General features: G+C 37.6%; 1 protein-coding gene across 1 annotated transcript in view; it reads left to right on the top strand.

The window, feature by feature from the left end:
* The window catches only part of TSPAN13 (tetraspanin 13), a 41,522-nt gene extending 18,982 nt beyond the window's left edge, over positions 1-22,540 (top strand). Inside the window, exons 2-6 of the mRNA XM_019650660.1 lie at positions 9,748-9,915; positions 10,599-10,679; positions 11,815-11,928; positions 13,322-13,435; positions 21,407-22,540. Of these exons, the coding sequence (XP_019506205.1) occupies positions 9,748-9,915; positions 10,599-10,679; positions 11,815-11,928; positions 13,322-13,435; positions 21,407-21,481 (552 nt within the window). The 3' untranslated portion in view covers positions 21,482-22,540. The remainder of the gene's footprint in view (positions 1-9,747; positions 9,916-10,598; positions 10,680-11,814; positions 11,929-13,321; positions 13,436-21,406) is intronic.
* Positions 22,541-23,030: the final 490 nt, after the last annotated feature.

Here is a 23,030-nt window from a genome sequence, read left to right as displayed (position 1 = left end):
CCTCCACAACTAGATTGAAGAACAAAAACGACAGCAACTTGTCTGTTCCCCTTCCCCCAACTCCCCAGCACTGTTCCCATCCCCCCAATTCCCCAATAAAAAATCTTAAAAAAAAAATATTTATACACTTTTATTTTTCTATATTTGAAATTTATCAACTCAATAGAAATAGATCAGAATCGTTTGTTTTCTACTGTGTGATTACACCAGAGATTTGAATTCTCTAGTCATGATGTTTGAGGTTGTTTTCAGTTTTTTTTACTATTACAAACGAGGCTGCAGCAAAATTCTGATATATGTCTAGCTGGGTATGTGGTGTTTCTCTTGGGTATTAACCCAAGCAGAAATGCTAGTTTAGTAAGGGATACATGTCTTTAGTTTTTCTAGGTGCCACATTGTTCTGTAAAGTGGCTACACTTCTACTAGAATGTGAGGTCTGGATTCTCCGCGTCCTTGGTATCATCAGGCTTAATTTTTGCCAATCAAATACATGTGAGATGGTTTCTCATTGTTCTAATTTCTATTTTCCTGATGTATGATGAGACCTTTCATGTGCTGATTGGCCTTTGGATTCTTTTTCAATGAATCGCCTCTTAAATTTCCTTTGACCACTTTTCAGTGTGCTTTTTTTTTTTGTCTGTTTAAATTGATTTGTAGGTATTTTTAAATATATGTGCATGCTGGAAGTACCTTCTAGTCCTAGGCCTATCCCACATTTGTCTGGTGTTTTTTTTTTTTTTTATTGTATAGAATTTAACATTTAATGTGAGGTATAGTGTGGTAGGTAAGAACACAGAGTCTGCAGCCAGACAGCCTGGGTTTATGTCCCACTTCTGTTCCTTCTTTGCAGTGTGACCTTGGGCAAGTTATTTGACATCTCTGTGTATGACTTCCCCATCTGAAAAATGGAGGCTGTATAGTACTACCTACATCTTAGGGTTGTTGAGAATATTAGTTAATAAATGTAAAGCACTTAGACTACTTCCTTGCACACAGTAAATGCCCATTTAGTATCATACATGCTTTGGGGGTTTCTTGTTTAAGAAATTCTTCTCAAAACATTTTTCTGTATTTTTTCCTAAAAGTTGAAATTTTACTTTTTTATATTTCAGGTTTAAGTCTATGGTGTGAGGTAGGGACTACTACTTTCCTGTTTCACAATGACAAAGTAATGGTCACAGGGCTATTAATTAAAGCCTACTCTTTCCCCACTGATTTAGAATTTCATCCCTCTCCAAGTCCACACTGTTGGCGTGTTTAGATCTGTGTGTCAGTTACTTGGTTTTAATTACAGAACCATTACAATAAGTTCTGATATTTGTTGGGATGGTTTTTAACTTGTTTAGTTCTTTTTTACTTATATATTTAATTTTACTAATTTTACAAAACCAAACACGTTCCAAAGATGCAGAATCACACCCAGGTTTTGCAGAGCATGGTATACGCAGCAACACAGACAGAGTTTGAGGCAGTTAGATGTAACCACTGATAAAGGTTGATTTGCTGCAGGAGCATTTCTTATACATGGTGCTGGTGACAGTGTAGCAGACACAGGCCTTTCTTCTTAATCTTAAAAATGCTTATTGCTCTTAGGGTAACATTTATTCTTCCATGTCCATTAATGGATCATTGTATAAAATTTCACCTAAAACCCTATTGAGATTTTGACTAGAAATTTAATTTGTAGGGTAAATTGGAGGTTCATTAATGCTTTATTATAATGAGTGTTCCCCCCGCCCCCATGAACGTGATATATTTCTTCATTTAGTTTAGATCTTTTTCATGTTCTTCAATTCATTTCGCAGTTTTCTCCCTGAAGATCTTATCATACTTTTGTTATTTTGTTAGATTTATGTATATGTCTGAGGTTAGGAGTCTATTACATATTGCATCCTAAAAAATGCATTAAAAATTTTTTTTTGGTGCATCAGCTTTCTTTTGATTTCTGTGTATTGATCTTACTTCTAGCGACTTTTCTGGTTCTTACTAGTTTTAATAATATTTGTATTTTCTTGGATTTCCTGTGTAGATACTCCTATTAATTTGAATCATGGCAGCTGTGTTTTCTCCTCATCTTTGTTCCATGTTCACTCTTATTCAGTTGACTAACATCTCTACTGCAGTTAAATAGAAGTGGTGATGGCTGAGACCCTTGTCTTACTCTTACATTTTGAAAGAAATGTTTCTCAGGTTTCATCATTAAGTAAGATTCTTGCTTTGCGTTTTTGGTAGTTATTTTTTATCAGTTAAGGAAATTTGGGGGTATTTATTCTTATTCTTTTCCTTAAAATATAAGTTTGGTGAAGTCCTATCAATTATTTTCTTTTTTCATTAAGCTTTCATCCTTTCTAGTCCATGTTTCTCTTCTTTCTTCTTCTTTTGGTTTTGCTGTGGTTCTTTTTCAAGTCTACATTTTAAAATGTAGTTTTGTTTTCTTCATATTGTTTTTATTCCTTCTTGTATCTTTTTAGTGTCTTTAAACAGGTTAATTTCAGTCTCATTCATTCAGTTAGTTTTATTACCTCAAGTTCTTGGGAGTGCTAATCTTTTGCTATGTCTTCTTTTGTATCTCTCTTGTGGTAGATTTTTTAATGTGTTTTGTGATTTTTGATTGACAACAAAGTATTTTTTTTCTTTGGGAATGGTGTGAGGGCTGGGATTGGGAAGTGTCCCCCTTGAATCATTTTGGAGTTGCTTCTATGCATTTCCTCCCCTAAATGCCATCACTACCTATGATCAGCTTTTATCTGAATTGCTGGCTGGCTGACTGCTGCATGACTGAGGGGTGTTACTTTCTTAGACGCTAGACTTGGTGTTTCTCTTTCTTGCAGAAGGCTTTTTGAAGAGACTCAGAAATCTTTGCTGTCTTCCTGGATGTCATGGTGTAATTTTTCTGTAGCCTCTTACGCCGAAAGTACAGCTTTCTGGAAGTCCTAGCTATGCAAGGGTCTTAGTTTCACTTCCCAACTCTGCCTGGTTTAAAACCCAAGTCCTTCCCCTTTGAGGGACTGCCCTGATCCAAGAACTCCTTTTGTTGTCGGAAAGTGGGCCCTTTTCGGTGTGAAATCCAGGTCCTTGGCAACTCGAGCAAGGAATTGAACGAGATGCCAGAGTAAAGCACTGAAAAGTAGTTTATTAGAAAAGATAATACATTTCAAAGAGTAAAAGTAGGCCTGAGCAGTAGAGAATAGCTCAAGGGCCCATTATTAGAAAAGAAATTACATTCCAAAGAGTTTGGAGTAGGCCACGCACAAGGGCGAGGCTCAAAGGGCTTGAAAAGGAATAAGCGGTCAAGGGAGCAGAGCGTCCAAAAAAGGGAGAAAGGGAAAAAGGCTCGAACTTTCCAGGACTTGGGGTTTTTATCCCTTCTCTAGAATTGGCTGTTTCCCTATGGGCATGGGACCACTTGATTGGCACCTGTGATTGACAGGATGTACTGCGCAGGTGCGAGTGACTGGTCTGATCTAGTTGTACCCATTTGTTTTAGGGGTAGATAGTTACAATGAAAAGAAGTTTTGGGTGGAGAGGGGAGGTCACCGGGCAGTCACATTCTGTGGGATGTGCAGGAATGCAGAGACCCAATGTCTGCCTCTAACTGCCTACCTAGCCTTTCCCTTGAGAGACGTGATCCCCATGAAATCTCTATGGGGAGCTGAGGGACAGGAGGTCTCTTCTGTATCTGCTTCCTGCTGGGCAGGGGCGTAGAGCTGTCCCTGCCTATTGGGGGGTTCACGGAACTCTCACCCTAGGTGATCTCAAATGGAAGGAAGGGGTCTCGAGATCCGCCTGGAAGCCCGCGTTGGCTTCTTTGGTTGTGACCAGCAATCTTGTTGGGGCATCCTCTGTGTCCCCAAAGTCCATGAATGAGGAGAAATAGATTTTAATTAATAAATCTGTTAGCTCTCATGAAGCCTGTTGCCATTCAGCCTGTTACTCAGGTGGCTTCAGTTGTCTGGGCCCAGAATGGGATTGGCATTTAGCTCACTGGCCTGGGTGACATTAGGAAGTCATAGACTTTCAAATAGTTATCTGAAGCAGGAGACTTCTATTGTTTAGGATTCAGAAACTGATTTACAAAGTAATCAAGAAGCAGGGGGATAGAATTTTAGGATTCTGGCTAGGAGCAATCTTTAGTCTAGGATTTACAAACTGGTTAGAAAAGTAATCAAAGCCAAGAGCTAAGGAACTAAGAAACTAGGGAGGAGACTTAACAGTTCTATACTTAACATTTCTATAGGAAAGAACACTTAAAATTCTTTGGGGGGCGGGGGGCCTCTCTTGGCTGGTAACACTTTCACCCTCTCCAGGGCCACCACAGCACCAGTTCTTTGCTTTTAGTTCTGACTTTCAGTTCTCCCTTCCTTCCTGGCCTGTGGGAATTTCCCTTAGTTTCCCTGTGCTCATATATTTCAGTCAAATGTTACAGCCTTTTTTTTAGTATGTGAAAGTATTTGTAGCAGAAAGGCTTCTATGGTAACTCAGTTGCCCACATGCCCCAAACTCTATGCTTGGCTGGATAAAGACCCTTTTCCCCACAAAAGGTAAACAGCCAACCTTTGGAACCCATGACTATGTTACCTCACGTAGCAAAAGGGACTTTGAAGATGTGATTAAATTAATCATCTTGAGATGGGGTGATTACTCTGGATTATCTGGGGGAGACCTGTGTAATCACAAAAGCCCTTATAAGGGGGACGCAGGAGAGTTTACACAAAAAGGTGTGCTTTGGGAAGCCGGTTGTAGTCTGAGGTATTTGAAGATGCTACGCGGCTGGCTTTGGGAATAGAGTAGGGCTTCAGGCCAAGGCAGGCACAGAGCTTCTAGACACTGGAAATGGCAAAGAAATGGGTTCTCCCCTAAAGCTTCCAGAAGGAATGCAACCTTATACCATCATTTCAGCCTAGCGAGGCCCATCATGAATGTCTCACCTCCAGAACTGCAAAATAAGTCCGTGTTGTTTTAAGCCACTAAGCTTGTGGTAACTTTTATTTAAGCAACAATGGGAAATTGATCCCCTCGGCAATGTTTCTGAAGGAGGGGTGTTTGGTATTTGTGATGGGGATGGACTGAAAACTACTGGGGGTGCCAAAAAATGTATATACATGACTTGTATTCATATTTTGTTATCGGTATATATTATTACAATTTTAATACAGTTTTTTCCTTTCTTAAAATGTGTATGCATTTTTTTTTTGGCACCCTCTATGTATATTAGAGACATAGTAGAGTGAATTTAGGAATACTCTTGACAGAGAGTTAGGTAAAAGGGTGTTTGTTGCCTCTTTCGTCCTCTGCCTAGGGAAAAACAGATTCAGAGCAGAGATACTTTTGAATGTTCTAAATAATGTTTTCAATGATAGCATAATGGCTACTCTGAGACCTGGAACTTAGAGAAGGGATACAGTGCCCCCCTTTTAGTTATAGCTATTATTTTTGAAAGAATAAAAGAGTCTCATTATTAATGAACCTGTAAGTTGGTAGCTGGGCCGAGAACGGTTTCCTCATTTTGCTGAAATTCTGCTGTTGTAAATAAAGGGTTTGGCTTCCTGGGAGGGTGCTGACAGGACGCCCAGATACTGAACTCCAGCTGCGTGGTAGAGGTGCCAGTGGTGGTCAAATATCACACAGCTTTCTGAAATAGAGTTTCCTGACATGTCCAACTCAAATGTCTAAATTGTTCTGTGTTAGTTTCCTAGGGCTGCTGTGACAAATTACCATGAACATGGTGGCTTAGAGAGAAAATTTATTTTCACAGTTTGGGAGACCAGAGGTCTGAAATCAAGGTGGCGACTGGTTGTACTCCGTCTGAAGGCCCTGGGGGAGAGTCTCCTTGCCTCCTCTGCCGTCTGGTGGCTGTGGGCGTCCCTTGGCCATTCCTTGTCTTGTGGTCACCTCTGCCTCTGCCTTTACATTGCCATCTCTTCTCTGTGTGTCTCTAATCTCTCCCTGTCTCCCTCTTGTAAGGGTTCCCTTGATGACACTTAGGGCCCACCCAGGAATCCAGGGTAAGCTCCTCATTTTAAGAACCTTAATTTAGTCACATCTTTTGTGATATAAGATAACATGTACTCTTTTGCTAAATAGGGTAATATTAGCACAGAGGTTTTCAGCCTACCACCTGCTTCTTCACTGTGTCTTTGGTCTTTGTCCCATTCTGTTTATCTGGATTTTTGGATTATTGTTTTATGCTCTGACTCACCTTGAGAATGTCTCTGATAGAGCAAGTGTTTGTCCCACTGTAATTTTTCATTCTTTCCTACGCTGACTTGCAGAACAAGAGGCAGCAAGCTACAGCCCATGGGCCCCATTCATCCCACTGTCTTTTATTGTATAGTCTGCCAACTCAGAATGGTTTTACATTTTTAAACTGTTGGAAAAAAAATCAAAGGAAGAATGTTTTTGTCACACACGAACATTCTATGAACTTAAATTTCAGTATCTGTAAAGGAAGTGTTATTGGAACACAGTCCTGCACATTCATTTATGTATTGTCTATTGCTGCTTTCGTGTTAAATTTGAATAATTGTGGCAGAGGCTGTGCGATCCACAAAGCCAGACGGTAAATATCTGGCCCTACACAGAGAAAGTGTCCAATCTTTGTTTTTGTTGGGATGTCTTGTCTCTGGCTTTCGTGCATAGTGGGCACCAACCATTTGTTGATAAATATTTGACTTGTGATAAGAATTTCATTAATATAATCAGAGTTTGGTATGAGTCCCCAAAAGATTCTTTAAAACTATGGGGTTAGAAGAATTTTATGTATCATATAATTCATGCTTCTCATCTTCTTGGCTTTAACACTCAAAGAAATATAGAGTAATAGACCTGAATTTAATTAAATTAAGAAATAGACATCATATCCAGGACTTGAAATTGGCAAGTGTTGGTTAATTTTATAAGTCAACTTGGCTAGGTTATGATGAGCAAATGTTTGTTCAAACACTAGGCTAGATGTTGCTGTGAAGGTATTTTTTTTAGATGTGATTAATATTTACACTTAATTGACTTCCCATAAAGCAGATTACCATATTTCCCCATGTATAAGACGCACCTTAATTTTGGGGCCTGAAATTTGAAAAAAAATTTATTACATAAAGTTATTGAACTCAAATTTTATTCATCATAAAATTCATACAACTCCTCATCACTGTCAAAACTCCCAACCATTAGCTTGTCCTCATCTGTGTCTGATGACGAATCACTGTCTTCATATATTGCCTCGTCCTCAGTTCCATCTATGGCATTTGAAATCTACAACCACTGTATAAGACGCACCCAGTTTTTAGACCCCAAATTTTTTGGAAAAGGGTGTGTCTTATACATGGGGAAATACGGTATCCTCCGCACTGTGGGCCACATCTACAATATGAAATATAAAAGCATTAAGGATAAAGACTGAGGGTTCCTAAGGAAGAAGGAATTCTGTCCCAAGATTGTATCATCGAAATCCTACCTGAATTTCCAACCTGCTACCCTGCCCTACGAATTTCAGACTTGAGAGCCCCCACAATTACATGAGCCAATTCCTTAAAATCAATCAATCTCTCCCTCTCTCTCTCTCTCTCACACACACAATATATTGGGTTGTCAGAAAAGTCATGACGAATTTTGCATTGAAAAACAGAAAAAAATGCGTCATGACTTTTCCGACAACCCAATATATCCTATTGGTTCTGTTTCTCTGGAGAACCCTGACTGATAAAGAGCAAGCCAGTCTGATGTGTTGGGAGTGGGGGCCAGGGGCCATCTTCAGTGTTTGGTACCACGATGCAGTGAGGATGCTGAGCGTAGCCCCCTTACCTCACTGAGGTGAAGCCTGCCCTGCATCATCTCGCCATCCTTTCTTCACACCTTCTTCAGAGTGCTGCCTTTTACACCCATGAAAGGAAATGTGTTCCATTTGGATACCACAAAATCAAAATCAGAAATAAACTCACTTGTGATGGGACAGAGGACTTTTTCTCAATCCAGTGTTATTTGAAGTTGTGAGAAGACTGTGAGATGATAAAAATGAGGCAGAAGCAAATGGATCTGATGATAAGTTGAGAAAATGAGAGGAACTGTGCAAATTTCGTGGTTGCAAAATTTGTGAGAGTTTTTTCTCTTTTTCTCCCTCTGAAAATAAAATCATTCTGTGTGTATTAGTTTTAGTGGAAAACACTAAGTCTGTCACTCCATAACTTGGTTCTATCATGCTACGGGTAGTTTCTTTCATTCTCGGTTTGACGTGTATCTCTACACGTGTAAGGAGTTTTATATAACAAGATATTTAACATTTGTGTATAATCTATGATTACATGTATGAAAAATTGCACATTTGAGTATAAAAACATCCATTTGAGTGAGTGGTGATTTGTTTTATATTTTGAAACAGTTTTCCTTAGACCTTGAAATGATGCTAAAAAGTATATTTTATGTATTTTGATTCCTCCCAACTGTGTATTACACAGTAATCTTGTTCCAGGAAATGATTGTATCGCCATTAAATTAAAACTACTGTCTTTTTCCTGTCCCCCCCCCCTCCTTTCTCTCCCACATACCTGTTTAAGTTATATCTTCTGTCAGTTAATAGTTAATTATATTTTATGGCATGGCATGCTATTTATTTGTGTTATTTTAAAGAATAATTGTAACTTTGATTTTTACAGGTAATGACCAATTTTTGAGGCATGTGTTCTACCTCTTCACTTGTTTGTTTATAAATATATAAATTATTGGAATACAAAATAATTTCTTCTTGCTCAGAATACCATTTTACTCTAAATAGCGCAAATCTCTTACACTCTTTTCATCCAAAAGTTTCAGTGGTCTCTGTCTATATAGTTGACCCTAGAACAATGAGGGGACTAGGGGTACTAACCCCCTATGCTGTCAAAAGTCTGCATGTACATTTTGACACCCCCAAAATTTAATAGCCTGCTGTTGACCAGAAAGAAGCCTTACCAATAACATAGTTGAGTAACACATGGTTTATGTTATATGTATTATGTACTGTATTCTTACAATAAAGTAAGCTAGAGAAAAGGAAATGTTATTAAAAAAATAATAAGGAAGATAAAACACATTTATAATACTGTAAGTATTTATGGAAAAATCCACGTACAGCTGGACCCACACAGTTCAAACCCATGATTTTCAAGAGTCAACTGTATTTGAATTCTAATAGAATAGATAATGACACCTAAGGCAATTCATTTCAGCAACAGCACCGTGAGAAATTTCTGACTGTTCTCAATGCCAGGTTCTTTGATAGGTCCTGGGGAGATAGGTGAAAAGATGGGATCCTTATGCTCAAGTTGGACAGAGAAGGGAAAGATGAGTTTATTGGGGACCTGGAAAGCATAACAGAAGGCTACAGTCCAGCTGGCTTTTAAAGGAAATGTTAGTGATTTCCACGTGAAGAAATCAGTATGTTGGACTGACATGTATTGGCATCTAGAAGTTTTATATATGCTGTTATCTCAAGAACTTAAGTAGAAATCATTTAGGCTCAGTAAACCAGATGATCTGTGAGGCTCCATAATAATTTTATAGGGTATTGTTAGTTTTTCTTTAAAGCACGACCAACGATGAATATAATTTGTTCAAACAGCACTATCTACTGAGATCTTGTGTGTATTCTAGTATTGAGTATTAGCAATCCTTGTAAGATACTGTATGTGTGCCTGAAAAAATGTTCTTGTTATTATTGTTTCAAATTGACGCTTTCGCCCCCTTTCTCTCCTCCCTTTTTGGTTGTTTTTACAGTTGGTCAGCCTGTTGCTAATTGGAATTGCTGCATGGGGCATTGGCTTCGGGCTGATTTCCAGTCTCCGGGTGGTCGGTGTGGTCATTGCAGTCGGCATCTTCTTGTTCCTCATCGCCTTAGTGGGACTGATCGGAGCAGTAAAACACCATCAGGTGTTGCTTTTCTTTGTATCCTTTTTTTAAAGGGGCTGTTTACCCCAGTTGGGTTTGTCCTTTCTTTTGTTGATTTAATAACTACAACGAACTTTAAATTATCATTAGGAAGTTGTGAGTCAGAAACTCCTAGCAAGCACTATGTGTTATTTGTTCAACCAACATTAGGAACATTTGTTAAGGTGAAGTTATTGTATGTGTACGTATTCCTGCCCTCGCTTTTCACATCATGAAGAATGTATTTTGCAAGTTCAGGATAGTCTGATTTATTTAGTATCGCAAATTCAGAGTTATGTTGAACTGATTCAGTGACCTGTCAGCCCTTTCCAACACGTTCATATTTGGTTGAGAATTTCACAGTGATCTATATATTGATCTGTACTTATTTCATATATATATATATATATATATATATATATATATATGATTTTTTTACTTTAATCTAAATGAAATTCTAATAGATCTAATAGATCAGCTTTTAGGTGAAATAATTATCATTATTAGTATTTTTCTATATGAACTTACAGCTACAGTGTGTCAAAATAATAATAATTATGTGTATTCTTTTTGAACTTTCTGTAAGTGCCATTTGCTCTGTTTTTTGGGTGAATTCCCCCTAGTGCATTCTAAAATTGTCAGTACCTCTGTTTAATGTTATTTCAAGAGTATCAAGAAACAACCTTAACTTTAATTCTCAGTACATGATCATTCTCTTACTTGTATTTATTGTTCAGTTTTCTGTATCATGTGCTTGTTTAGCCCTGAACGAGGAGCAACAGGTGAGCAAATACTTTCTCCTTCTACTTTATTAGGCCACATAGTATAGGTAGGAAAAACAGGGGAGAAGTGAAGGGGATATAAAGTAATTTCTTTTTGTGCAGAATGCCATCTTACTCTACCTAGCTAAAATCTTTTGTTCCTGATTGCATTAGTGGAACTGTTTAGAGCCCTAAAATGGTTGCTAAGTTATTGTATCTTTGAAGTGGGATTTTGCCTGCACTGGGTAAAAATGCTACTGCTAACAGATGTTCACCCAGTCTTTTCTCACCATTATGCAATGAAACATTTGCTCCAGAATATTTGCAGCTCTGTTCTAGCAATTACTCTTTTCAAACGCTAATTTGTAGCAGAATATGGGTCTCAGTTTTGGGGCAATGGAAAATGTTTCTTGTTACACTCTAAGGATTATGCCTTTCAACCCAGTGTTTTGTTTGTTTGTTTTTAATTGGGGAATTGGGGAGGGGGACCAGCCAAGTTGTTGTTCTTCAATCTTAGTTGTGGAGCGCCAGTTGCCATCTGGCTGCCCGTCTGCAGCTTGTGGCCTGTAAGCTTGAGGTGCTGTGTTACAATCTAGTTGCGGGTGGGGGTAGCCACCATCCCATGAGGGAGTCGAACCAGCAGCAGTTGTTGTTAAGAGCAAATGCTCTATCCACTGAGCCATCCGGGCGGCAGCTCAGCTCAAGGTGCTGAGTTCAGTCTTAGTTGCAGGCGGGCATAGCCCTCCATTGAACAGGCAATTGTGTTGTTACACCAGCTGAGCCATCCTGCCACCTGTTGGCAGCTCAGCGGCAGCTCAGCTTGGGCACAGTGTCACTGGCCCATGTGAGAATTGAACCGGCGTCCCTGTTGCTCAAAGCTTGCGCTCCTAAGCTAACTCTTAACCAACTGAGCCACCCGGCCAGCTCCCTAGTGCTTTTTTAAATTACATATAAAACTTAAGACTTTTCACTCTTGGATAGAAATAGTGTCTCAATTTTGGTTGCAGATTGAGGTATAACCTTTCCATCAGTTTTAATGGTCTTATAAAGAGTATTTATTATAGGTATACTCAGCATTAAAAGTTGCAGGCTGTAAATAGATACATTTTGTGCAAGGATGACACATTTTAATGTACATATTAAATGCATTTTCTAGGGTCAGCTTCTGGAAGTTGGTTGGAACAATACAGCCAGTGCTCGCAGTGACATCCAGAGAAATTTAAACTGCTGTGGGTTCCGAAGTTTTAATCCAAATGACACCTGTCTGGCTGTAAGTACAAAATATCAAATCGTTTTTGGAGCTGTATTTCATTCAGATGAATAACAATGAACATGGAAGAAGTGGACTTTCTGGTACTGAACCGTATTTCTTAAATGCTTCACATATACCTAAATTATTGGGTTGTCGGAAAAGTCATGATGTATTTTTTCGGTGCATTTCGTTGCAAAAATGTGTCATGGCTTTTCTGACAGCCCAGTATATTCCATGTACACAATCTCATCATTTGTCTTCAAATATCCACTTCTGAGAGGACTGCTTATCCAGCGTCCTGCCAGACACAGATGCCTTTGGTTCTTTGCCCCTAAAGCCTTCCCATTAACTTCTTCTAGAACAAGTTGTGAAAGAGAAGTAACAGCAGATTAGCTTTAGAGATTCAGAGGATCAGTGTCTGTCTATCTTTGTTTTGCACTATATCAGGGTGGTAAGGGAGAGAGATCTATACTAAATTAGGCTTCTTAGCTGGCTAAACGTCCCTGGGGTAGAGGACACATGAAACTAACATCGCTCCTCTCCCCCGTCTTCCTCTTCACAACTCCTGTTCCTTCTCCCTGGGAGCTGAGCTAGTGATGGACCGATTAGCGCCATCCTTTTGTCCCAGGCCAGACCCTGACCTCCAAGTTCCAAACTAACCCTGTGCGAGAAGCTTGGCTCTCCTAGAAAGTTCACATGTGTTTATATTTTGGGGAAACTCCTATTACCACCTCTGTTGAGCCTTGAGTTGGGTATCCCCTCATTAAGGCCTTTTTTTTGTGTGGGATGATTAGTTTTCTATTGCTATGTAATACATTATCACAAAGTTAGTGGCTTAAAACAATACCCATTTGTTATCTCAGTTTCCATGGGTATGGCTTAGCTGGGTCCTCTGCTCAGTATCTCACCAGGATGAAATCAGGGCATTGACTAGGGCTGCAGTCCCATCTGAGGCTTGGGGTCCTGTGCCACGCTCAGTGGTTGTTGGCAGAATTCAGCTCCTCGTGGTTGTGGGATTGAAACCTTGTTTTCTTGCTGGGTGTCTCTCAGCTCCTAGAGGGTACTCTCAGGTCCCAACCATTCAGCCATCTCACAACATGGCAGCATCAAAGCCATCCTGATACTGTCTCCATTCTGTTAGGATTGTGTCTTCTATAACGCAACCTAAACATGGGCGTGAGCATCCCTAGTATTTAAAAATCCCATCTACACCCAAAGAGGGGATCACTCAGAATGCGGACACTGGGGGTGGGACTCTTGAGAGCCATCTTGGAATGTGGAGCACTACTAAAGAACCAAGGCCCCCAACTGGATATAATATTCCAGACACTAAGTTTTATGTGGGTGCCATTTTTAGCTGCTCTTTATTAATGTACTTGGAAATAAAATGTCTTTTCTTCCATTGACACAGAGCTGTATGAAAAGCGACCACCCATGCTCACCGTGTGCTCCGATAATAGGAAAATACGCGGGAGAGGTTTTGAGATTTGTCGGTGGCATTGGCCTCTTCTTCAGCTTTACAGAGGTATGTGCAAATAACTCAATAGCGTTCCTCCTTTGTCATAGCGAGTCTTGTGTTATATGGCAAGAAGGCATAGCGTTTTACTTTAGCATGTCACTTAACTTCTGGAATGTTTCGATGGATATTTTCATTGAGAACTTGTCGTAAGAGGGGCCCCACCTTGAAAGCCCCACTTTGAAATCAGAAGACCTCACAGATCTAGCATTAACTTTATACAGGGTGAAATGTTTGATCATTACGTTATGTGAAATGTAATGAACACATGAAATGAGATCAGATTGGGATGTCTCTAGGGTTTCTTCTGTTTCTCGAGCTGTAGGATAAATTATAATTTTAGATTTGATTTTGGAATAGATGGGACATTAACGTTGTTAAATATATATGTTAATATATAATAACATGTACATAAAGGTACACTTTGAAAAATTGTCCCCTTCCCCCTCGGGGGGAGGAGGAGGAGAAAGAAGAGAAGAAGAGGAAGAAAAGGAAAGAAAAAAGTTAAAACTAAAACAAACAGGGCCTGTGCATCATTTCTCCCGTTCTTACAACTATTTTTGTTGGAAAAATATGGGAAGAGAAATCCCAGAAAAACCTCTGTTCTAGGAGTATGAACCTTAATGCCTGAGCATGCAGGCTTTGAAGTTAAATCTATCTGGGTTCTGCCACATTCCTACCATTTTCCAGCTTACCTAATTTCTCTGGGCTTCCGTATTCTCAGCTGTAGCCTCTAAATATTAATGAGTTAGTAGAAAGTGACAGAAATCCAGATCAAACCAGCGTCAACAGAAAGAGAATTTACTGGCTCAAGGCATCCAAAGAAAAGGTTGAGAAAATGAGTCGTAGGACGCCAGCGGTGGAGCTGAGTTCCGCTGGAACTACAAACACTGGCCGTGTGCTTCTTTCCTGACTCTTCTATCCGCTCTCTGCATTGTCAGTTTAATTTTTTCTCACTAAGACCAACACCTATAGCCAGTGAAACCCCTACTGGGGAGGTCCCAAGTTTAAAATTTTTCTGGTGAAGCATTGCAACTAGCTGAATTTGGCCGAGTGCACACACCTCTGTTGCAGCCAAATGTAACCAAAGTGATATGGTTCCGTAAGAACATGGCTGTGCAGTAACCGCATGGACAGTGGAGGATGGCGGACAGAAGAAGGCATGATGTTTGGCGAAAAAAAAAAAATCCCATAGATGCCCACTAAGTTGGTATATTTGAGCTACTTACAATAACGTTTATAAAAATTTTTAATGATATGTTTCAGTGAAAAAGGATACATTAAATTTAAGTGAAATGTATATAAAGCTTCATATAGAGTACACTCAAATTTAGAAAGCATAATATGTACTAAAATCATTGTAAGAGAATGCATTAAAATATTAAGAGTGTTTATCATGTGTAACAGTCATGGATAATTTTCATTTTCTTAAAAATGTTTTACTGTACTATATTTTTCTAAGATTATACTACTTTTATAGGCAGAGAAAAAAAAAAAGAAAAAGAAAAATTGCCCCCCAACCCCATCCTTTATTCCCCTTTCTTCCTAGCCTTCTAAAACCTGCGGGTAACCACTGTTAATAATTTGTTATCTATATGACACATATTTATACTATATTAATGTATTACTTAACACATTTATATATAATATATGTGTTGTAAGCAAAACCACAAAAATAAATTTTGTTAATTTTTGAGGAATGCTAATTCCTTCCTCAGTATCTTTATTAAACTCTCAATAACCATGGACATTTTTGGATACGCTTGAGTTGGCAATATGTATCAAAATTAAATTTTTTTCTTTAACTCATAAATTCTAACAGGGCTTTATTTCATGGACAGACTCATATAACTATGTAAAATGAACACACAAGAGTGTTTATTGTTTATAACAGCAAACCTTTGGGCCAGCTTGTGTTCTTCAATAATGAGCTGGTTAAATTTGGGTATATTAGACAGGAGCAAATAGTTAAGGAATATACTGTCTGGCCTGGAAACCTAGTTCCACTGCTTATTAATTGTGTGACCTTGGGGCAAGTTACTTAACCTTTCTCTGCTTCTGTTTCCTCATTAAAAACAGACGTAATAATGGAAAGCCCCATTTCACAGAGTTGTGATGATTAAAGGAGTCAGTATATGTAAAACTTGTAATACTTAGAATATTACCTGGTACGTGGCAAGTGCTGTGTAAGTGTTAGCTAATACTAACAGCGTTTTGTAGCTATTAGTAAATTACTGATGTATAAGTCACCATATGATGCCTCATTTAAGAAAAGATAATGGGGCCACAATGGTTGTCATGATAGTTGCCCATGTCAGACTCCTACTTTAGGCAGATAATAGCATGTATATAATAATGCTATTTAAAAAGAAAAATCAGAAAAATCCTAAGTGTTTTGTATGATTGAAGTTTAGTGTATTAACTTAATCTCTTGGGCATTTAATTTTTCCTTCAATCTGTCACTATAATAAATAATTCTATGGTCAATTTCCTTGTATGTAATTTTAAAATCTGTAGTCTCATGTTTGGTTTTTTTTTCCCCCTTAAATTACATCTCTAGAAGTAAAATATGACACATTTAATATGGACATTTTATTTTATTTTATTTTATTTTATTTATTTTTTTTTAGCTGAGCCATCCCGCCACCTGTTGGCAGCTCAGCGGCTGCTCAGCTCGGGCTGACTCGAACCGCTGTTGCTCAGAGCTCAAACTCTTGAGCGAGCTCTTAACCAACTGAGCCACTCAGCCGGCCCTTAATATGGACATTTTAAAAGAATTTGATAAATATTGTTAAGTTGCCTTTTGGGGAGAGTCTACCAAATTTTGATTCAACCACTAATTCTAGATATTTTTATTTTAAAAAACATTTGCCAGTTTGATAAGTAAAAAGAGTATTACAATCCTCTTTGTTCTTTTGAAAATGTGACTAATGAGTCTGACAATGTATTTATATGTGTTTTGACCATTTGCATTTCTTCTTTTGTGAATTGCTCACTTTTGTCTTTTTTAAAAAGACTTATTAAAATATAGCTAAGATACAATATTATATTAGTTTCAGCTGTACATCATAGTTATTCAACAGCACCTACCTGGCACTCTGCAGAGTTATTACCACATTATTGATTATATTCCCTGTGCTAATGCCCACTTTTGTCTTGATCGATGTCCTTTGGATAGCATGTAACATACTCAAAATAGCATATGCACAAAAGGGGAATTTTGTATCAGAATCCCAGAGCTGGACTCAGGGCCTAGAAGGTGTGTGAGAAGTAGGCACGGAGCTGGGGTTCCTGAGAGGGTGGTCTTAGAAACCCAGGCGCACAAGAATGCTGCCCGCTCCCCTTCTATTTCTTTCTTTTCCACCCTTTCTCACTCTCCCTCCTATTCCTCACTTTACGTGGCTTCTTTATTCTGCTTTTAATGTCTTTGGAATTTTTTTAACTTTTTAACTTTTAAATAAAATGTGTAGAGGTTTTAGTTTTCATGTACTTACATTTGTTCCCTTTTTTTCCTCTGTGGTTTTTCCAGTTGATTTTTATGCTTAGAAACACCTTCCTCATTTTTGATGACATATGTTCAGAAGTGATTAAAGGAGACAATTTAGGTGATAACCAACTTTCACACTTCATGAAATGGACAGTCTCCTTTTGGAGAACTGCAAAATGGGGCAGAAGGTTAAAAAGCTTTTCTAGGATAAGTAATAAAGAACAAGGAAGAGAAAAACAGAAAATGTCTTCTTGGCTGGGGCCACATAGTCAATCTTATCTTGGGTGAGAAGGCCCAATATAATGTTTGGGGATTGGCTGACTGAATATACTGTGTTTGTGGTCAAGTGGAGCATTTATAGGGACACGAAAGCTATGTAAGTTTCGGTTTGCTGACATGGCGCCCAGGACAGGAGCAGCTCCATCTTGGGCCTAGAAATTTTTATTACCCCCCACACACATAGATATATATTTTTTCAGTTTTATTGAGATATAATTGACTAATAAAATTGTAAGATATTTAAAGTGTACATCATTTGATTTGTTATATGTATACATGGTGATAGTTAATTACTGTCTCACATATTTACCATTATTATTTTTTTGTGAGAACATTTAAGTTCTATTCTCTTAGTAAATTTCCATTATACAATGCAGTGTTATTAACTATAGTCACCATGTTATACATTAGATCCTCTCGTTTTGATTGTGTGTGTGTAACACATACATATAACGTATGTATTGCATTTGTGTATATGATGTATGCCTAATGTACTTTCGTATATATGATTAATATATGGCACATTATATACACATGTGTGTGTATGTTATATATCTTATTCTAATTCTGTTATTTTGTTTTCCCCCTTGCAAATGAAAAATCCACGCTTAGCTCTTATTAACAAAGTGGAGATAAAGACCAAGCATAATGTTCACTTTTTAAAAGAAGGTTTCCCTAACATTCCTTCCTACTCTGAGCATTTTTTTCGTTTTACTTTTTCTCGGGAAAGAGCTATCCTGTGGGTTGGTTTTGGCATTGATTCAAGAAAATGCATATACAGCTTGAAAACAATTCTGTGCATTCTTCCTTTCTTTCCTTTCAAAACAAAAACATGAATTTTTGTCATGAGAACTTCAAAATATAGATAGAGGAAAACTGGAATGAGTGATCTCCATATACTCCATTAGCCAGATTCAGCAGTTCTCAGAATTTTGCCACATGGTTCCTTTTTTATATCTGGAAATTATTTTGAGAATTTTGTTGTTGTTGTTTTGAGCAGCTCCAGTATTTCTCACCAGATCACACTGCTTTCAGTTATGGCTATTTTTGTTTAAAAAAAATGACTTTTTTTTTTTTAGGCGCAGTTATAGGTTCATAGCAAAATGGAAAGAAAGGCACAGAGGTGCCCCCAATGCCCTTACTCTACACATGCGTAGCCTCCTCCATTATCACCATTATTCACCAGAGTGATGCATTTGTTACAGCTGATGAACCCACCTTGACATGTCATAATCACCCAAAGTCCATAGCTTACATTAGGGTTCACCCTTGATATACATTCTATGGGTTTGCACAAATGTATAATGACATACAGTAAAACCTTGGATTGCAAGTAACTTGGTTTGCGAGTGTTCTACAAGACAAGCAAACATTTCTAATACATTTTAACTTTGTAAACGAGCGATGTCTTGTAATACGAATAGTTTATTTCCTGAGTGAATTATGCTTGCAAACCAAGTTATTACTATATATCCATCACTATAATATACAGAGTACTATTTTCACTGCCCCCAAAATCCTCTGTGTTCAACCTATGCATCTTTACCCCTGCTTTTTTTTTTTTGAGCCATCCTGCCACCTGTTGGCAGCTCAGTGGCAGCTCAGTTCCAGCCGGGAATCGAACCAGCGACCCTGTTGCTTACAGCTCACACTCTTGAGCAAGCTCTTGACCAACTGAGCCACTCAGCTGGCCCTTAATATCAGTTCTTTAAGAATATGAACTCATGAGTCTTAAATTACTAAAGTGTTCTTTCAGGGAGTCTTGTTTTATATTTTATATCCCATGTCCTTTTGAAACCTAGCTAGTGATTTTAATAATAATTTCTTTAACCTGATATTTTCTGGATAATGAATATTTTATAGGCTCTCTCACTTTAAAAAAATTTTTTTTATTCAGTATTTCAGAGAATCACTGATTCTTGGAGTCTGCAGGGATGAGGCTAACTAGCTGATGATTTACTACCATAGGTGAAACAGAAAGATTTGATTTGACCTGTTAATATCTGAAAATAAATTTAACCATCAAAGTAACATTGATTAGAATCTGAAAAAAATTATGACAATTAGTACATGTTCTTTGTAGAAACTTTAGGAAATACAGAAAGTTATGAAGATGAAAGATTAAATGTATCTACTAACTAAAATGACCTATTCAGAAATAGTCAACATTTATATTTTGGCATATTTCTTCTTCCTTTCTATATTTAATAGAATGAGTACAGACTTATTAAATACTTTACATATACAGAGGGTGCCAAAAAATGTATACACATTTTAAGAAAGGTAAAAACTGTATTAAAATTGCAATACTCAATATATACCAATAACAAAAGATGAATACAAGTCATATGTATACATATTTTTGGCATCCCCGGTATATTTCTATGTGTCAACTATGCCTTGTTGACTTACTGCATATAGGATGTAGGTTATAGAATCAGCAGAGTTCATGATCAGGGCAAGTCAAAGTTACCCTTGAAAACATTTTAAATTATGAGCACCTTTGTAAGCTTAAAATCCAATAATGGTCTAACTTGGATCTTTTTGCATTTGGGATGTGGCCTCCCTTCCATGCTCTCCCTGGGAGTGAGGGAGGAGATAGTGGTTCAGCAGTGGGGCAGAGGAAGAGATTGTCCTGTTTTGTCACTTACAGTTGAATTGGAGAAATGAAATTTTCTGCTAAAATGTGGCTACGGGTTATAAGTATTTAATTTACCAAATTGCTTGTTTTCCCTTAAGGACCATAACTTATAGCATCAGCACATCCAGGGGTGATAATCCAAATATTGAACAATCTCAAAAATTCTAACCAGAAGCTCCCTGGGTGCCAGCATTTCCAAGACAAGATAAGGGAGATGATGCTTGGGCAGGTTGGGGGGTGTCAGAGAAGTAGCTGTCTGACAGCAGGCGGGTGTTATAACAACCAGCAGAGTTGAATTGGTAGGTGAGATATTACCCTGAGAATGGCCAGTGACACATCAGCATCTCTTATAAAAACGTAAACGTGATTAAGGGCACGGACTCCAGGTTTAAACCCAGTTCTACCACTCATGTCCTGTGTGACTATTACCCAAGTACTTACCCTCTCTGTGCCTCAGTTCTATCACTGGTAAAATGAGGAGAATGTAAGATTGTTGGGAGGATTGTATAAATTTGTAAAGTGTATTGAACAGAGTCTGTCCCAAAATACTTCGTGTGTTTAAGTAAATTTCTTTTTATCCCTGTCATATAGACTCCAAAACTAGACTTTCTGCTTCCTTAAATTAGGCTTATTTTTTTTCCTTGATTCAATTCACAAACCTCTCACGTGTTTTAGCTATAAACATTGCCAGTGTTGACTTATACAGTAACTCAGCAATTATTATTGTGGTAAATGGAGAAAATTTGGGACCTAACATAATTCCCTAGAAGTGGTATAAAGGGCTAATGAGTGACTACAAGTCAAATAAACAAAATTCAGATTATAAATTGGCATAGATCTAAAGTGGGAAATATAATTTGGAATTCATTTTGTTCCATTAAAATTTTGTATCTTTTTCAGAGGGTTTTAATTATTTTAAATAAGTCAACTTAGAGGTGACAGAAACATAATGAACTCATTTCTTAGTTAAAAAGATGTTATATTGGTTAACTCTTTAGTGAACCTGGTGTGGGACATGGCACAATAACAACTTATTTTCTAAAATTGTAGCCCCCACACTGCCCTTGGAGAGGCCGCCGGCACTCCTTGGCCCATGAGCCCTTCCTCCATCTTCAAAGCCAGCAGTGTAGCATCTTTTCTCCCTGCCTCGTCAGCTTCCTGCGGCTTGTGTCATCACATCATCTTTTCTCTGTATCTCTGATTTTGTCCTGCCTCCCTCTAAAAAAAAAACCCTTGCGGTTTTATCACTGAGCCCACCCAGATAATCCCCCTATGTCAAGATCAATCATGTCTGTGAAGTCCCTTTTACCATGCAGCGTGATATAGCTGCAGGTTCTGGGCAGTATGGTCTGGACATCCTTGGAGAATCATTCTTCCGCCTACCACAGTGTTCATCTTAATTTTTCTTGGGACCTCTCTTTTGGGTTATTGACTGCGTTTTAAAAAGAAGAAGTCTCTCCCTCTTTGAACAAATAATGCAAAATGCTTCAGAGGTTCCAGATTATTGTAAACTGAATAAATATACGCAACTGTGATTTTCTCTCTCTTTTTTTTTTTTTTTTTTCCTTTCCAGATCCTGGGTGTTTGGCTGACCTACAGATACAGAAACCAGAAAGACCCTCGTGCTAATCCTAGTGCATTCCTTTGATGCAATAACAAGGAAATTTTTTTCAGTCTGGTGATGTTCACAGTTAACTTGAAGTTATGCTAATTTGCTTGTTTAAGGAAACAGTTACTATTACTGCATTGAAAAATTACATTATTGACAGTGGAATTATATATTTTTACTCTTATGTTTCTCTAAATGTTTTTTTTTTTTCCCCATTGCTGAAAAAAAAATGGAAACTTGTGGTCTCCTCTGAACCTGAGTTGTACTTGTAATCTACTGTATTCTCAGTGTCTAGCACTGTCCTCTGTGGCCTTTCTTAGCATTTTTACCTGCAGAACAACTTTGTATGGCACTGTGGTGTCGACCTTATTGTGAATCTAAATATACATCTCACTGGAATAATTAATTATATGTAGCACTGTGCTGTGTAGATTACTTCCTACAGGGGAAAAAAAAAAAAAGGAAGAGTTCAAGTTTATTAAAGCCAGTAAGTATGAGATTCTATTATGTTAAGTTCAGAATGGGAAATCCAAATCCCCCCCTTTTTTTTAGTCTTTTTAGGAGATATATATTGTGGTGAAAATTGTTAACATAAAAGTTATAATTTAGTTCTAGTGCTCTTTTATTACACTACTGTATTCTAGAAATAGCTATGTCTTTAGGAAAGTGTGGCTTAGTTTTTGATTTTTAAAAGTACAAAGGAAATGGTCTCATGAATCTCCTCATGTGTCACATTGGCATTCAGCCTTCAAAATGGAATGAGTTTCAGAAATTCAGAAAGTATATCTATATAATGTTGATATTTTATAATAATTTGAAATCCAAAAGACTGCATTTTTAAACAAGTTACTATTACTGCATTGGCCCACGTAGCAAAAAGATATTTGATTACCTTACAAATTGTTACATACCTTTTTCGTGAAATTTCTCAGTATTGTAACAGCAACTTGTCAAATCTAAGCATATTTGAATGTGAATTCCCATCATTTGAAATTGAAATAGTATTGTGGTTCTGTATATTATGTTAAAAAATTAAAGGATGGAAACCTTTTCTTCGAGTGTTTGAATTAAAAGAAACTAATAGAAGAGTTGATACATGAATTAAGTGAAGTGGAATTCTTTTTTTTCTGTTTCACTTTGGGTTCTCTTTGACCTAAAGCTGAGTATTGATATTTTAGTGTATAATCCACCCATAGAAATGAATTTCCAGCACTAATACCTACTGGTAGTCATCCCAAAATCCTTTCTTAAAATATTTCAGCATCTAGTATTTTCTCCATAGTAAAAATTGTTTTTTTAAAAGAGAAATTATTCATATTTATTTGTGGAAAAATAGGTAAGTAATAGGTAAGTTCTTCCTGTTTCTGAAAATTACTAATTCCTTGTCTTGCATTCAATGTAGTATATGGTATTTTATTGGTAATTTTCTTGATGGATTTTAGACCAACAAAGATGATAAATGGTTGATCTGTACATTTTAGAGTGGGGTGTGTGTGTGTGTGTGTGTGTGTGTGTGTGTGTCACTCTCATGACTAGAAGATGGCTAATCTATTAGGAAATCTGAGTCATGCAATTCCCTTGATGTTGT

Source organism: Hipposideros armiger, unplaced genomic scaffold, assembly GCF_001890085.2.
Source record: "Hipposideros armiger isolate ML-2016 unplaced genomic scaffold, ASM189008v1 scaffold_143, whole genome shotgun sequence".
Classification (NCBI taxonomy): domain Eukaryota; kingdom Metazoa; phylum Chordata; class Mammalia; order Chiroptera; family Hipposideridae; genus Hipposideros; species Hipposideros armiger.
The sequence above is the reverse complement of the archived record's forward strand: the minus strand, read 5'-3'. Positions and strand labels throughout refer to the sequence as shown.